A 15,958-nucleotide genomic window follows, 5' to 3' on the forward strand; every position below is an offset into this window, starting at 1 on the left:
AGCTTGTTGCACTCTCTCCCTCTCCCTCTCCCTCTCCCTCTCCCTCTCCCTCTCCGTCTCCGTCTCCCTCTCTCCCCCCCCCACACCGTCACCCCGTCTCCCTCTCAACAGAGTTTCTGGTTAATAAAGACAGCAACATCACTTCATATGTGCAATTTTCTACAGTTACTATTTGCTATATTATAGTTATCAAATTTCAGTTGTTGTCCCAGATCATCATATTCTGTGGAAAACTTACTTTTCGTTTCAGATTTATGCTGACACAGTGTTATATATGGTTCTGCAATTTAAGCACATTACACCTTTGATAGCAGGTTTCTTGCAGAAGTAAGAATCTGTGTTCATTGTTTTCCATGGCTCATTGATGATGTACTGGACATAGACGTTTCTTTTATCTCCATTTCCAGCAGGCTTGCTGCTCAGGTCTGCTGCTTTTTTGATAATTGCTCATCTCTGCTACTATTTTGATAATTGCTCATCTCTGCCACTATTTTGATAATTGCTCATCTCTGACACTATTTTGATAATATAAAATGTGCGCACATTTCCATGGTATGTGCCATTATTTTTGCAGAATGAAAAATTTTGCCTGTTTTTCATACATTTATTTTAGGACTAAAGCATTTCTGAGCTACATGTGGCACAGTCTTGAGTTTTTGTTGAGCTGTTCATGTAGTCATAAGATTTTCTTCTGTTTTGTTATGTTGCAGAATAATGCTGCTTTCAGGATAAAGTTCTCCCTGTTCGTTCTGCAGATCACTAATTTGATCACAAATCATAACTATGATAGTTTGCAACCACAAAATTTCTTTGAAGAGTTCATTTCTGGTTCTTGTGAACACATCACTCGATTTCATCACTGAAACCTCGGCCATGTCTGATTGTGGAATGTAATTTTTCACTCTTTATTTGGTATTTGCACTTAAATCATGAAGAACACAATACTTTCCATCTTTTTACATTAATATTTTCACCTATTCAGCATATTGCTTTACCTTTATTGTGTATACACCACTTGAATAACTACTAAACACTACCAGCTGTCATCTTGCTATTCAGTAAAAGCAGACAAATTTCTTTTTGAGCATAGCACTTAAAAACAATGTTTAGGTAGTATTGCCAGTCACCCACAATTAAATATGTTGCTCCACAATGTAGTAGTTGGCTCTTCAACATAAGTCACATTAAATTTTTAATTTTTCCCATGTTCTCAGTCTGAAAATGTCAGTGCAGTGTATAAACATTTTCATGTTACAGACATAAGGTATTATGAATGTCAATATTTTTTCTGCAGCTGGTAGTGAAATTATCATCGTCTTGATGAACAGAAATACCACTGTGCTATCTGTTGTTGCCCCATGGCAAAATTTAGCAAAAAGGGGAGAATAAAAATATGGATTTTGTACATTAAGAAAGAAAAGAAAATCTTTTTAATTTCAAATTTTGGTTGATCATTCATGAGAGAGTCTTTCTTAATAATGTTGTTATAGTCTTTAATCTATTAAGAAGAAAGATGTGATTTAAAAAAATGGCTGTTTTGAAGATGTTGTCTGTCACACAAGAATCTTTAAATATAAATAAAAAATTGTGTTACTGAAGTGCATTTAGCAAAATGACAGATTTGAAGGCAAGGTAGATGACATTCATGAGAGATAAAAACACAGGTTGCTCTCGAGAAAAAATTTGAGAGAGGATGTGAACAATGCTTACTACAGATACAGCCTATAGATATGACATTTATTTATTTCTATTCTGAAGGCCACCTTTCTTGTAGAAGATAGAAACAGTGGTCAGTTAGTTAAAGGAGTTCTGTTTCACACTAAATAAATAAATAAGGGCATAAAGTAGTCTATGCCTCTGTCTGTGCACAAATAGACTGAATAGGGCAGCACACACTATGAGTTTACCTTGCTACTGCTGTGTTAATTTTAGAAAGCCTTATAACTTATGTTTTGCATGGTGAAGCTAATAGTATATTGAGATATCAGTTTCCAAAATGGCTTCATACTGAGTGGATTGTATCAAAAATGCCTTGCAGAAAATGGTATGATGTCAAATGTAAGAAAAACAATGGTGGTGATAGATAATTAAGACAACATTGAGCAAAAAAGACTGGTTCGTATAAATATTAACATATTATTGAAAAATGCAAAATCACCTTCCCTGATTATCTATGTAATAGTAGTTTAAGAAACAAATGAGAGATAAATAAAATGACTGTAACTATGTGTAAATACTTAGTAGTGGTACAGAATATGACAAATGAATACTATTCAAGAAGGAAAATGTGTATCTGTAACTACAGAAGTCAGAGATATAGCCACTTAATGCAAGGCTATCAAGGAATAATTGTATCAGTTAATTTGTCTCGTGGTGATCTCACTGATGACAGTGCTATTAAAGCAGAGTTGCTAAACAAAGTTTTCCGAAACTAAAGAAGATAAAGTAAATATTCTAGAATTCGAATCTAAAACATCTGTCAACATGAGTATCTTAGAAATAGATATCCTTGGTGTAGTGAAGCAGCTTAAATCACTTAATAGAGGTGAGGCTTGTGGTCCAGATTTTGTAGTAGTCAGATTCCTTTCAGAGTATGCTGATACAATAGGTTTATACTTGGCGATGCTAGACAATTGTTTACTTTATGAAAGGACAGTACCTAAAAACTGGAAAGTTCCAAACGTCACACCACTACCCAAGTAAGGAACTAGGAACAATCCACTGAATTACAGACCCATATCACTAAAACAATGTGCAGTAGGATTTTTGAACATTATGAATTATCTCAAAGGAAACAATTTATTGACAAATAGTCAGCACGGATTCAGAAAATATCATTCTTGGGAAACATAACTAACTCTCTATTCTCACAAAGAAATGGGTGCCATTGACAGGGGATGTCATATTGATTCCATATTTTTAGATTTGCAGAAGGCTTTTGACACTATCCCTCACAAGCATCTTGTAATCAGATAGCATGCATATTGAGTATTGCCTCAATTGTGAGACTGGATTGGTGATTTCCTGTCATATAGGTCACAGTTCATAATAACTGATGGAAAGTCATTGAATAAAATGGAAGCTATGTCTGGCATTCCCCAAAGAAGTATTATGGGCATTCTGCTGTTTCTGATTTACATAAATTATGTAGCAGACAACATGAGCAGCCATCGTAGGTTGTTTAGAGATGATGGCATTTAGCCTCTTGTAAAGTCATCAGTGGCTGTTGACTCTAAATAATGAAAAGCATGAAGTCATCCACATGAGTACGGAAAGATAAATGAAGGGATAAGATTGACAGATTATACATCAGACTTTATTTCGTCTGTTTGTCCTGTATACAAATATTACAGATGATGTTAATGATGATGTTGTTAATGATGATGATGATGATGATGATGATGATGATGATGTAGTAGTTGTTGCCTTCAGTCCGAACACTATTATGAACCGAGCTCTCCATGCTGCTTTATCCTGTGGAAGCCACTTCATCTCAGTAAAACTGCTGTAACCTACACCCTTTTGAAGCCGCTTACTATATTCATCTTGTGCTCTCCCTCTACAATTTTTTACCCCTCCCGTTCTCTCCCCCACATTACTTCCCTAAAGTATTAAATTGGTGATCCCTTGATGTCCCAGAATATGTCTTATCAACTGATCCCTTCTTTTAGTCAACTTGTGCCACAAATTTCTTTTACCACCAATTCTTTTCAGTACCTAATCATTGGTTATGTGATCTAACCATCTAATTTCAGCATTCTTCCTATTCTCTTATTGTCTGAACTGTGTATCACCTACATTTCATTTCCATACAATGCTACACTCAAGACAAATACTGTCAGAAAATACTTTCAAACACTTAAATCTGTCTTTGATGTTAATAAATTTCTGTTTTTTGGAAACACTTTTCTTGCCTTTGCCAGTCTGTACTTTTTTTATCCGCCGTACTTCAGCTGTTATCAGCTATTTTACTGCCTGGATAGTAAAACTCATTTACTACTTTGTGTCATTTCCTAATATGATTCCCTCAGCTTCACCTGATGTAATAAGACTACATTCTGTTACCCTCGTTTTGCTTTTGTTGTTGTTTATCTTATATCTTCATTTCGAGACACTGTCCATTCCATTCAACTGCACTTCCGTGTAGTTTGCTGTCACTAACAGAATTAAAGTGTCCTCAGCAAACCTCAAAGTTTCTATTTCTTCTCCGTGAACTTTGACTCCATCAAATTTCTTATTCGATTCATTTAGTGCTAGCTAAATGTACAGATTGAATAATGCTGGGGATAGGCTACAACCCTTTCTCACTCCCTTCTCAAGCACTGCTTCCCTTTCATACCCCTTGACACTTATATCTGCCATCTGGTTTCTGTGCAAGCTGTAAACAGTGTTTCACTCCCTGTGTTTTATCCCTGCTACCTTCATAATTTCAAAGAGCATATTCCAGTTAACATTGTGAAAAGCTTTCTCTAAGTCTACAAATGCTATAAACATACAAGGGAATGATCCAATTTGACATGTCAAAACTTTCCCTGAATTTTTTTTATACTGGGAGAGTACACCAAAAAAATGCACTGTAAAAATTTAGCTGCTAAGATGCACTGCAAGGTTTCGATCGTATTTTGTAAATTGATTTTCGGTATATGTTTGAGAGTTTCTCTGACACAATTTTTCACAGTTACTACTCACTGGAAACTAAATCTCATTTAATACCTGTAATAATTACCAGTTACTAAATGTTACCAACAGAGATAAAACTGGATTAATATTCATAGTTTTTTTGTAACATATACCTGCTAGTAGTATCTGTCTTTGTATAGGTTCCAGGGCTTCACAGTAATGAGGAATCAAAGTAATGTCCTCAGTCTTGCAAAGATGAAATATGACAAATGTAGTATGCTATTGAAATTACCTACTTCTCCTGAAGAACTACATATGCTATATTTGCTAGTTAATTTCTTGGACATTCATTTGAATGGTGTCGATGTTTCTAAAGAAACTCTGAAAACTTTAGAAAAAATAGGAAGTAACTGTGATTATTCTCTGAATTGTGGTTCAGAAAGTGATAGTTGTGCCAATGAGAGTCCCGTAATAGCATTCAGTGATAAAGAAAAGGCTGTGAATTTTTGATTAAGCTAAGGAGAGAAAAAAACTCTTAAATTCAAGCATTGTGAAAAACCTGGTTTCTTTTCATAAAATCTGAGTCCAAACTGTATAAATGGAAGAAACATTTACATGAAGTAAAAAATATGCGCCAACCTGAAACTCGGCAAAAGTGTGAAGGAAAAACTGTTTGAAATATTTAGAACTGCTCGTGAAAGACACTGCACAGTTACCGATGGAGATCTGTAGACTGGACCCTCCGAATTGCAAGTGAGAGGAATATAGCTGATTTCCAGACTTCTTTGATCTTGTTAAGCAGATTCACAATATCTCACAGAGCTGAGGTCACAAAATTACGGAGTTTACTTGAAGTAAACATGTAGAGCTGCCCTTAATGAGTGGTACTATAGAGAAATTCATAGCTCACATGAAGATAAAGCTTTCTGTTATCCCTGCAGCTCCTGTGTATAATGCTGATAATCAGATTTCGTGAAATAATTGCATACGAACTGCACTTCATAATTTCAGGCAGAAATAAAGACAGAGCTGATTGTGCAGTTGATGACTACTGACACACACAGGTATACAATAATGCCAGTGATAAATATGAGTGGTTCACTGTTACCACAGCTTTATATCTGTCTTCATGGACTTGAAGGCAAGTTAGGACCAAAAATAAAATAAAAAAATTGTAATTGCCATATCAAAATCTGGAAAAATGACAAAGAATAACTTTCAAAATTTCATTGGAAATGTATTCTTAGAAGTTGTCCTCTCTCTCTCTCTCTCTCTCTCTCTCTCTCTCTCTCTCTCTCTCTCATATGATACCTCTGTTTTTGAGTACTACAATGAAAAGGCTGCTGATATCACGTGTATTCCACTGCTAATGTGATTCAACCCCTCGATAAAGAACTTGTTTGACAGTGGAAAGCATTTTTCAGGAAATTGTCAGACAATATAATTTCTAGTAGGTCTTTGTCGTTTCAGATCTATCAGCAGAACAGTATTCTTAAACTTCAGTCATTTGCACATTATCAGTTTGCATTGCCATGTTTTGCAAATTTGATCTAGTATGCCTGGTAAGCAGCCCAGTATGAAGAACAAAGAGCGGGCACAATTTTTGTGAAATGCATGAATACATTAATTTTTCTTTTGTCTGGTGTGCCTGATGTAAGGAAAATGTTTGGTTTTGTGAGTCAATAGGCACTTTCCATTTTTGTGATAACTATATGAAATAATCATGGAGCTGTTTTATTGTTTGTAAAATGTATAGTATTCAAAAATTATCATAAGAACTGTGTTACAGGAACTGTTAAATTATCTATGTGTAAGAAATATTTCACTTAAACAAATAAAAGTACCAGTTGATGGAACAAGTCTGTAATGTGACCTCAAACACTGCCTTGATTTTATTTGTTCTGCAAGTCACCTTTGTAAGAATTACTCTGCAAAAGTTTAGCTGTTGATATGAGACATTTTTGGTATGGTTTGAGCCTGGTTAGCACCTGAGTGAACACAAGCAAACAAGCATCAGCAAATGAGAATTCTCTCTGTTGTGGACAGTATGAGAGTGCAAGCAAACTGCGTTCGGTCGTGTTAAGTTTTCATTCGCTTGTGTTCCGATGACTGTCAGTCTTTTAGCGAATCATCAAAGGAAGTTCTCTCTGCTCTGCTTTGGCACTAGCAGTACTTTTATTGTTGTTGACAGGAGTTACATGAGCAATGCAGTGGTCCGAAGAGTATATAACATTGCTGATAGTATAATGTAGATATCATATGTGATTCTGGAATCCAAGAGATCCACAGCACATACGCCAAAGGAAAAGAAATATGACTGGTTGTAAACAGCTGAAACACTCATAGGTCCTACTTGGGATATGAGAAAGAGGATAAATCCTTGAGATGTTTGCATCAAGTGGAACCAGAGTTAATAAACACAAGCTTGGTATTTCTTTGTATCAAAAAGGTAGTTGGCGAAGTTGGTAAAGGCGGAAAGCCTCGCTCGCGGGGTGGAATCTGAGCTAACTATTTGTAGTGTTGTTCCCAGAACCGATCGCGCTCCTCTGGTTTGGAGCCAAGTGGAAAGCTTAAACCGGAGGCTCAGATGATTCTGCAAAGATCTGGGGTGCAAATTTCTTGACCTCCGCTATTGGGTGGAGAAATGTAGGGTCCCCCTGAATAGGTCAGGCGTGCACTACATGCAGGAAGCTGCTACAAGGGTAGCGGAGAACGTGTGGAGTGCACCATGTGGGTTTTGTAGGTTAGAGAATTCCCTCCCTAGCCCCAACAAGATGCCTCCTGAGATGTGACAAGGTAGCAGTAGGCAAAACGCAATAGGGAATGACAATATTAATTTGGTAATAGTAAACTGCAGGATCGTCTATAAAAAGGTCCCAGAACTGCTCTCATTAATAAACTGTCACAATGCCCACATAGTAATAGGGACAGAAAGTTGGCTGAAACCAGATGTAAACAGTAATGAAATTCTAAAATAAGATTGGAATGTATACCGCAGAGACAGGCTGGTCAGTGAAGGCGGAGGCGTGTTTATAACGATAAAAAGTGCAATGGTATCGAAGGAAATTGATGGAGATCCGAAATGTGAAATAATTTGGGTGAAGGTCACAGTTAAGGCAGGCTCAAACATGGTAATTGGATGTGTCTATAGGCCCCCTGGCTCAGCAGCTATTGTGGCAGAACACCTGAAGGAAAATATTTCAAGTAGATTTCCCGACCATGTTATAGTTTTTACCACATATAGACTGGGAGACTCAAATGTTTATAACGGGTGACAGGGACAAAGAATCCAGTGAAATTTTTTTAAGTGCATTATCTGAAAACTACCTTGAGCAGTTAAACAGAGAACCGACTTGTGGCGATAACATATTAGACCTTCTGGTGACAAACAGGCCCGAACTATTTGAAACAGTTAATGCAGAACTGGGAATCAGCAATCATATGGCAGTTACAGCATCAGTGATTTCAGCCGTAAATAGAAATATTGAAAAAGGTAGGAAGATTTTTCTGTTTAGCAAAAGTGACAAAAAGCAGATTTCAGAGTACTTGATGGCTCAACATAAAAGTTTTATCTCAAGTACAGATAATATTGAGGATCAGTAGACAAAGTTCAAAACCATCGTACAATATGCATTAGATGAGTATGTGCCAAGCAAGATCGTAAGAGATGGAAAAGAGCCACTGTGGTACAACAACTAAGTTAGAAAACTGCTACGGAAGCAAAGGATACTTCAAAGCAAACATAAACATAGCTAAAGCCTTGCAGACAAACAAAAATTACACGAAGCGAAATGTAGTGTGAGGAGGGCTATGCAAGAGACGTTCATCAAATTCAAAAGTAAAGTTTTATGTACTGACTTGGCAGAAAATCCAAAGAAATTTTGGTCTTACGTCAAAGCGAAGGAACTTGCCCCCTTCTTGCAGAGGTGTACCGTAGGTCTCTAGAAGAGCGTAGTGCTTCAAAAGATTGGAAATGGGTACAGGTCATCCCTGTTTTCAATAAGGGGCGTTGAACAGATGTGCAGAACTATAGACCTATATCTATAACGTCAGTCAGTTGTAGAATTTTGGAACACATATTATGTTCGAATGTAATAACTTTTCTGGAGACTAGAAATGTACTCTGTAGGAATCAGCATGGGTTTTCAAAAAGACGATCGTGTGAAACCCAGCTTGCGCTATTCATCCACGAGACTCAAAGGGCCGTAGACATGGGTTCCCAGGTAGATGCCGTGTTTCTTGACTTCCACAAGGCATTTAATACAGTTCCTCCCAGTCGTTTAATGAACAAAGTAAGAGCATATGGACTATCAGACCAATTGTGTGATTGGATTGAAGAATTCCTAGATAAAAGAACGCAGCATGTCATTCTCAGTGGAGAGAAGTCTTCCAAAGTAAGAGTGATTTCAGGTGTGCCACAGGGGAGTGTCGTAGGACCGTTGCTATTCACAATGTATATAAATGACCATGTGGATAACATCGGATGTTTACTGAGGCTTTTTGCGGATGATGCTGTAGCATATTGAGAGGTTGTAACAATGGAAAATTGTACCGAAATGCAGGAGGATCTGCAGCGAATTGACACATGGTGCAGGGAGTGGCAATTGAATCTCAGTGTAGACAAGTGTAATGTGCTGAGAATACATAGAAAGAATGATCCTTTATCATTTAGCTACAATATATCAGGTCAGCAACTGGAAGCAGTTAATTCCATAAATTATCTGGGAGTAGGCATTAGGAGTGATTTAAAATGGAATGACCATATAAAATTAATCGTTGGTAAAGCATATGCCAGACTCCAATTCATTGGAAGAATCCTAAGGAAATGTAGTCCGAAAACAAAGGAAGTAGGTTGCAGTACACTTGTTCGCCCACTGCTTGAATACTGCCGACCAGTGTGAGATCCGTACCAGATAGGGTTGGTAGAAAGAGATAGAAGATCCAACGGAGAGCAGTGCATTTTGTTACAGGATCATTTAGTAATCGCGAAAGCATTACGGAGATGATAGATAAACTCCAGTGGAAGACTCTGCAAGAGAGACGCTCAGTAGCTCGATACGGGCTTTTGTTCAAGTTTCGAGAACATACCTGCACCGAGGAGTCAAGCAGTATATCGCTTCCTCCTACATATATCTCACGAAGTGACCATGAGGATAAAATCAGAGAGATTAGAGCCCACACAGAGGCATACCGACAATCTTTCTTTCCACGAACAATACAAGACTTAAATAGGAGGGAGAAAGAACCGATAAAGATACTCAAGATACCCTCCGCCACACACCGTCAGGTGGCTTGCGGAGTATGGATGTAGATGTAGAAAAAGGAAAAGCACAGTACATTTTCTTAGAAGTAAATAAGTCTCTATAGGTGTCTATCTTGCCGATTAAAATTAAAAGTATATGAAAGATCTGATAATTCTTGTTGCTTTCATTCATGGATCTGTAATTACGTGGCAGATGTACCACTGTTATGTTAGTGTTTTGATGATAAATAAAAATGATTTACCTGGAATCACACTATCTGCCCTCTGCAGACTATATTGCATATTTCATCAAGTAGCCTATGTGAAAGGTAGTACGAATATTTCTCATTTCATTGCTCATATTTCACTGACTTTATCTTCTGTATACGTACTTCAATAAAATCCTTGAAGTGCTTCGCATATGTCACTATAGACATCAGAAACTTTTCGATGTATAATAGCTACTGAAATGTGAAACAATCACTAATGTAAATGCCTCTGGTTGCTAATAACCAGAGTGTAAACGCTAGTCTTTCTTCAGGTTATGTTGGTCATTAATAATTAGTGTTTTGTTTATAAATTTCCTTTTTAATTGTAATGAGCAGCCAGCAAAAAGCATCAGCCAACGTGTACAAAATTTTGGCGAATGCTAAGGAAAGGTGGAGCTGCAATTCAGTGTGAAGTGCACTTCTTCCACACATCTTACCTTTATGTAAAAGTTGGGACACTTAAATTCTTCCATTCCTACATCATTTTGCTTACTTTGTCAAAAATAGTGGACTTGTCATGTGAAATAATTCTCTCAGAATATCAAAGTTTTGCATCACTGCTTCAACTATATAATGTTGTGTCCTCTTCGGATTATTCACGTAAAAAACAGTAACACAGTGTTCATATGCTATGCTTGTTAGCTCATATTCTCTTCTTGTCCACATATACATATGAAAGATGGTGAACACTGGTGAATTATCAATGAATACTCATTCACTTGTCTTCACTTCCATTCACTCCAGAGTAAAGCAGGCGTTAGATACTTAAAATCCACATATGCGCATTCCAAATATTTAAGCTACGCAGCACTGCACTGTCTTGTCACAGATACCTCTTCTCATTCACTGATCACTCGCTAGGCAGGAAGGGCTGTACAAACCACTGTTATAAGCACTTCTTCATGCAGGCAAAGAACATTTTTTTAAGAAAATACCTGCAGTAAATCATAACAGCTAAAATTCTGGCAGTGCATTTCTTTCTGTGTATTCTTCTTGTGTAAAAAAAATTTAGGGTAGGTTTTGTCATGTCAGATTGGACCATTCCCTGGTAAGGTAACTTGTAGCGTCAATATTGCCTTGCCTGTTTCAACATTTCTCCACAACCCAAACTCGTGTTCCCCTAGTTTGGCTTCTGCCAGTTACTCCGGTCTTCTGTAAATAATTCCTGCTAATATTTTGCAACCATGATGTATTAAACTGATAGTTCAGTAATATTTGCACATGTCAGCACCTCCTTTCTTTGGAATTGGAATTATTACATTTTCTTGAAGTCAGAGTGTACTTTGCCTGTCTCATACATTTTGCATGCCCCATGGAATAGTTTTGTCATGGCTGGCTCTCCCAAGGATATCAGTAATTCTGGCAGAATGTCATCTATTTTAGGGCCTTGTTTCGGCTTACGTCTTTCAGTACTTGGTCTGATTGTTCTTATAGTATCACGTCTCCCGTCTCGTCTACATAGTCTTTCCTTTCTGTAGTACTGCTTTTAAGTTAATTTCCTTTGTGTAGCCTCTCTAAATACTCCTTCCACCTTTCTGTGTTCCCTTTTTTTTTTTTTTTTTTTTTTGCTTATTACTGGTTTTCCATCTAAGCTCTAGATATTCATGCAGCTGCTTCTCTTTTCTCAAAAGGCCTCTTTAAGTTTTCTATACAAGGTATCTGTCTTTCCCCTAGTTGTATATGCTTCTGTATCCTTACATTCATTCTCTAGCCATTCCTCCTTAGCCATTTTGCACTTCCTGAAGGTCACATTTTTTAGAATTTATATTCCCTTTTGCCTGCTTCATTTGCTGAATTTCCCCTTTCATCAACTAAATTCATTATTTCCTGTGATATACAAGAGTTTCTACAAGACTGTCTTTTTCCCTTGTGATCCTCTGCTGTCTTCACTATTTCATCTTTCAAAGGAACCTATTCATCTTTCACTGCATTACTAAGCATACATTGTAGGACAAAAGTCGTCTTTGGACATTCCTGTAGATCTTCAGTAAATCTTTATTGACAACAATGCTTCCACCATGTAATGGTTCCTTGTCTCCTTAGAGTGATTAGTTTACTGTAGCATTTGAAGTTAGAAAAAATGGCAATAAGCATTTGTTACAAACATTGAAGATGGTTCTAAATAATGTGAATGAAGTGTGATTGGTGATTAAATCAATTAAGTATGCAATGTTTAGTTGTGTAAATTCATATAATACTATTCCAAGTAGACTTGCCACTTGGCAAAGACCGATGGCCTCTTTGTTTAGTGCCTTCTAACCCCACCCATCTGGCAAAACTGCAGTTACTACTACTACTACTACTATTACTACTACTACTACTACTACAACTACAAATGAAACGTGACCCATTGGAGAAGTGTGTTATAGATCTGATCCAATGCTAGTTCAAAAACAAGAATCAGCTGCTGCTGATATACAAACCCATTAACATGCAAGCTGAAATAATTAGTGATTATGTTGCTGCTCTACTGAGACAATTGAGAATTAGCCTCTCATACAAAGTTCTGGTGGAAAAAGCCCCACAGTTGAATTAATGAGAATCTGTCTGGTAGGGCAATCTCTAAGGGAGACATGTGTCGCAAGACTTTATAAAGACTATAAAAAGCTTAGAAATGCCTTGAAGCATCCTAATGAAGCATCATTGCAGTTGCGATAGTCTGGAAATTCTCAAGAGGAGAAACAATTGTTAGCGAGATGTACATAGGGGATTCCCTTTCCACTTGGACAGCATATGGCCTCACAAAAGTATGGACAAATTAAATTTTGAATGTATGTATTTAATAAATACAATAAATTAACAATATTGGAACACATGGAAAGAGAAACTGAAGTAATATTGGTTTCTTTTCTTTCACCGTCAAATGAATGCAGCATGTCAACATATACATAAAAGTTTCAGTTGAAATCACATTTCCATTAACAGTGATGCTATATTACCATATACTGGTGTATCTGCAACATCTGTTATCCCTTTCCAGGCGCAGTTAGCAGAGCGTGCCAGACAGAGAGATCTTTTAGTTTCAGCAGAAGATACTGGCAAAGATGACTTGTCAGAGTCTAGTGATGAAATGTCAGATGATCAAATGGACAACAAGGTATGTTACTTCTTCATTCTAATATTCTAGTTTCATCAGATTTTATGTTTTTAATATTTAAGTGAGGTGACAGTCTTACAGCCATTAGATATTTAAAGAACTGTATTTTTAACCATGAGCTGTAGACTGTTGTGGTCTTCAGTCCCGAGACTGGCTTGATGCAGCTCTCCGTGCTACTCTATCCTGAGCAAGCTTCTTCATCTTTCTGTACCTACTGCAACCTACATCCTTCTCAATCTGTTTAGTGTATTCATCTCTTGGTCTCCCTCTACAATTTTTACCCTCCACACTGCCCTCCAATGCTAAATTGGTGGTCCCTTGATGCCTCAGAATATGTCCTATCAACCGATCCCTTCTTCTAGTCAAGCTGTGCCACAAATTTCTCTTCTCCCCATTTCTATTCAATACTTCCTCATTAGTTATGTGATCTACCCATCTAATCTTCAGCATTCTTCTGTAGCACCACATTTCAAAAGCTTCTATTCTCTTTTTGTCTAAACTATTTATCGTCCATGCTACACTCCATACAAATACTTTCAGAAAAGACTTCCTGACACCTAAATCTATACTTGAGGTTAGCAAATTTCTCTTCTTCAGAAATGCTTTCCTTGCCATTGCCAGTCTACATTTTATATCCTCTCTATTTTGACCATCATCAGTTATTTTGCTCCCCAAATGGTAAAACTCATTTACTACTTTAAGCGTCTCATTTCCTAGTCTAATACCCACAGCATCACCCGATTTAATTTTACTACATTCCATTATCCTCATTTTGCTTTTGTTGATGTTCATCTTATATCCTCCTTTCAAGACACTGTCCATTCCGTTCAGCTGCTCTTCCAGGTCCTTTGCTGTCAATTACATTGTCATCGGCGAACCTCAAAGTTTCCATTTCTTCTCCATGGATTTTAATTCCTACTCCAAATTTTTCTTTTGTTTCCTTTACTGCATGCTCAGTATACAGATTGAATAACATCGGGGATAGGCTACAACCCTGTCTCACTCCCTTCCCAACCACTGCTTCCCTTTCATACCCCTCGACTCTTATAACTGCCATCTGGTTTCTGTACAAATTGTAAATAGCCTTTTGCTCCCTGTATTTTACCCCTGCCACCTTCAGAATTTGGAAGAGAGTATTCCAGTCAGCATTGTCAAAAGCTTTCTCTAAGTCTACAAATACTAGAAATGTAGGTTTGCCTTTCCTTAATCTATTTTCTAAGATAGGTCATAGGGTCAGTATTGCCTCACATGTTCAACATTTCTACGGAATCCAAACTGATCTTCGCCGAGGTCGGCTTCTACCAGTTTTTCCATTCGTCTGTAAAGAATTTGTGTTACTATTTTGAAGCTGTGGCTTATTAAACTAATAGTTCGGTAATTTTCACATCTGTCAACACCTGCTTTCTTTGGGATTGGGATTATTATATTCTTCTTGAAGTCTGAGGGTATTTCGCCTGTCTCATACATCTTGCTCAGCAGATGATAGAGTTTTGTCAGGGCTGGCTCTCCCAAGGCTATCAGTAGTTCTAATGGAATGTTGTCTACTCCTGGGGCCTTGTTTTGACTTAGGTCTTTCAGTGCTCTGTCAAACTCTTCACACAGTATCGTATCTCTCATTTCATCTTCATCTACATCGTCTTCCACCTCCCAGGGGCTCAGCATTCATTTGCTGAGTACGGGCTTGGCGACCCCGGGGTCCTGAGCTGGGGACTGGTCTGCGCCGCCAGTCTCCTGTCACCGTAACCCCCGGACATGCTTCAGTGACCACCGTATGGCGCGGTGGTGGAATGTTGTGTGCTGCGGGGAATGGTAATCTTGGCTTGACCGCCTGGATTGCGAGGAAGACCAACCTCTATAAAAACCCCTCAATCTTACGGTGTGCTCCGCGCCTATAAGATGCATGGCTGTTGGGGTGGAACAGTCGCAAGCGGGCAACCTCTGGGGCACCTGCCGCACCCCAGTTGTATACGGCTTACTCAGGCACGCGGGGCTCTGTCTGAGCAGACCTTTAGTTCCCTAGCTGCTCGTGGGACCGCAATGGACCCTTCGACCTCTACATTTCCCCCTACCAGTGGATTGGGTGGGCCACTGGTAGGAAAACACACCCCATCGAAAAAGCGACTTCGTGCTGCGAGTCCTCCCGCTCATGGTGTTGCTAGAGATTTATCAGACTGTCGTAACAGAGCACATGCTGATAATCAGAATGTGTTTTTGATTATTAAACGGAAGGAGGGTAGTTTTGAGAGGGTTTCTCCCTTTTACATCCACAAGGGTCTTGAGGGAATTGCAGGTACACTGAAATCTGTTAAGCAACTGCGCAATGGTACTCTGTTAGTTGAGACTTCTAGTTCCCGTCAAGTCGCTTCTCTTCGGAAAGCAACCTGTCTCGGAGAGTACGCTATCGAGACCGAGCTCCACTCCACTTTGAATTATAGTATGGGTGTTTTGACATGTAGGGACTTGGTGGATATCTCCACAGATGAGTTAAAATCTGAGTTGGCTGACGAAGGTATTGTTGACATGCAGCATATTGTGAAACGAGTCGATGGGGACCTCGTCAAATCCAACTCGTTTATTCTCACGTTCAGTTGCCCGAGACTCCCAGAGCATGTCAAAGTGGGGTTCTTACGTTTGCCAGTACGACTATATTTCCCCAACCCAATGCGCTGTTTTAAATGTCAGCACTTTGGGCATACTACGTTGGGGTGCAATGGGGATAGCCACTTGTGG

The 15,958-nt window shown here is 38.3% G+C and overlaps 1 protein-coding gene across 3 annotated transcripts in view; it reads left to right on the top strand.

The window, feature by feature from the left end:
- LOC126248947 (kinesin-like protein KIF3B) overlaps positions 1-15,958 on the top strand; it is a 171,999-nt gene that overhangs the window by 115,569 nt on the left and 40,472 nt on the right. For all 3 annotated transcript variants that reach the window (XM_049950472.1, XM_049950474.1, XM_049950473.1), the window contains one exon: positions 13,112-13,228. In XM_049950472.1, the coding sequence (XP_049806429.1) occupies positions 13,112-13,228 (117 nt within the window). The remainder of the gene's footprint in view (positions 1-13,111; positions 13,229-15,958) is intronic.

The sequence above is a fragment of the Schistocerca nitens genome, chromosome 3 (genome assembly GCF_023898315.1).
Source record: "Schistocerca nitens isolate TAMUIC-IGC-003100 chromosome 3, iqSchNite1.1, whole genome shotgun sequence".
In the NCBI taxonomy this organism is placed as follows: domain Eukaryota; kingdom Metazoa; phylum Arthropoda; class Insecta; order Orthoptera; family Acrididae; genus Schistocerca; species Schistocerca nitens.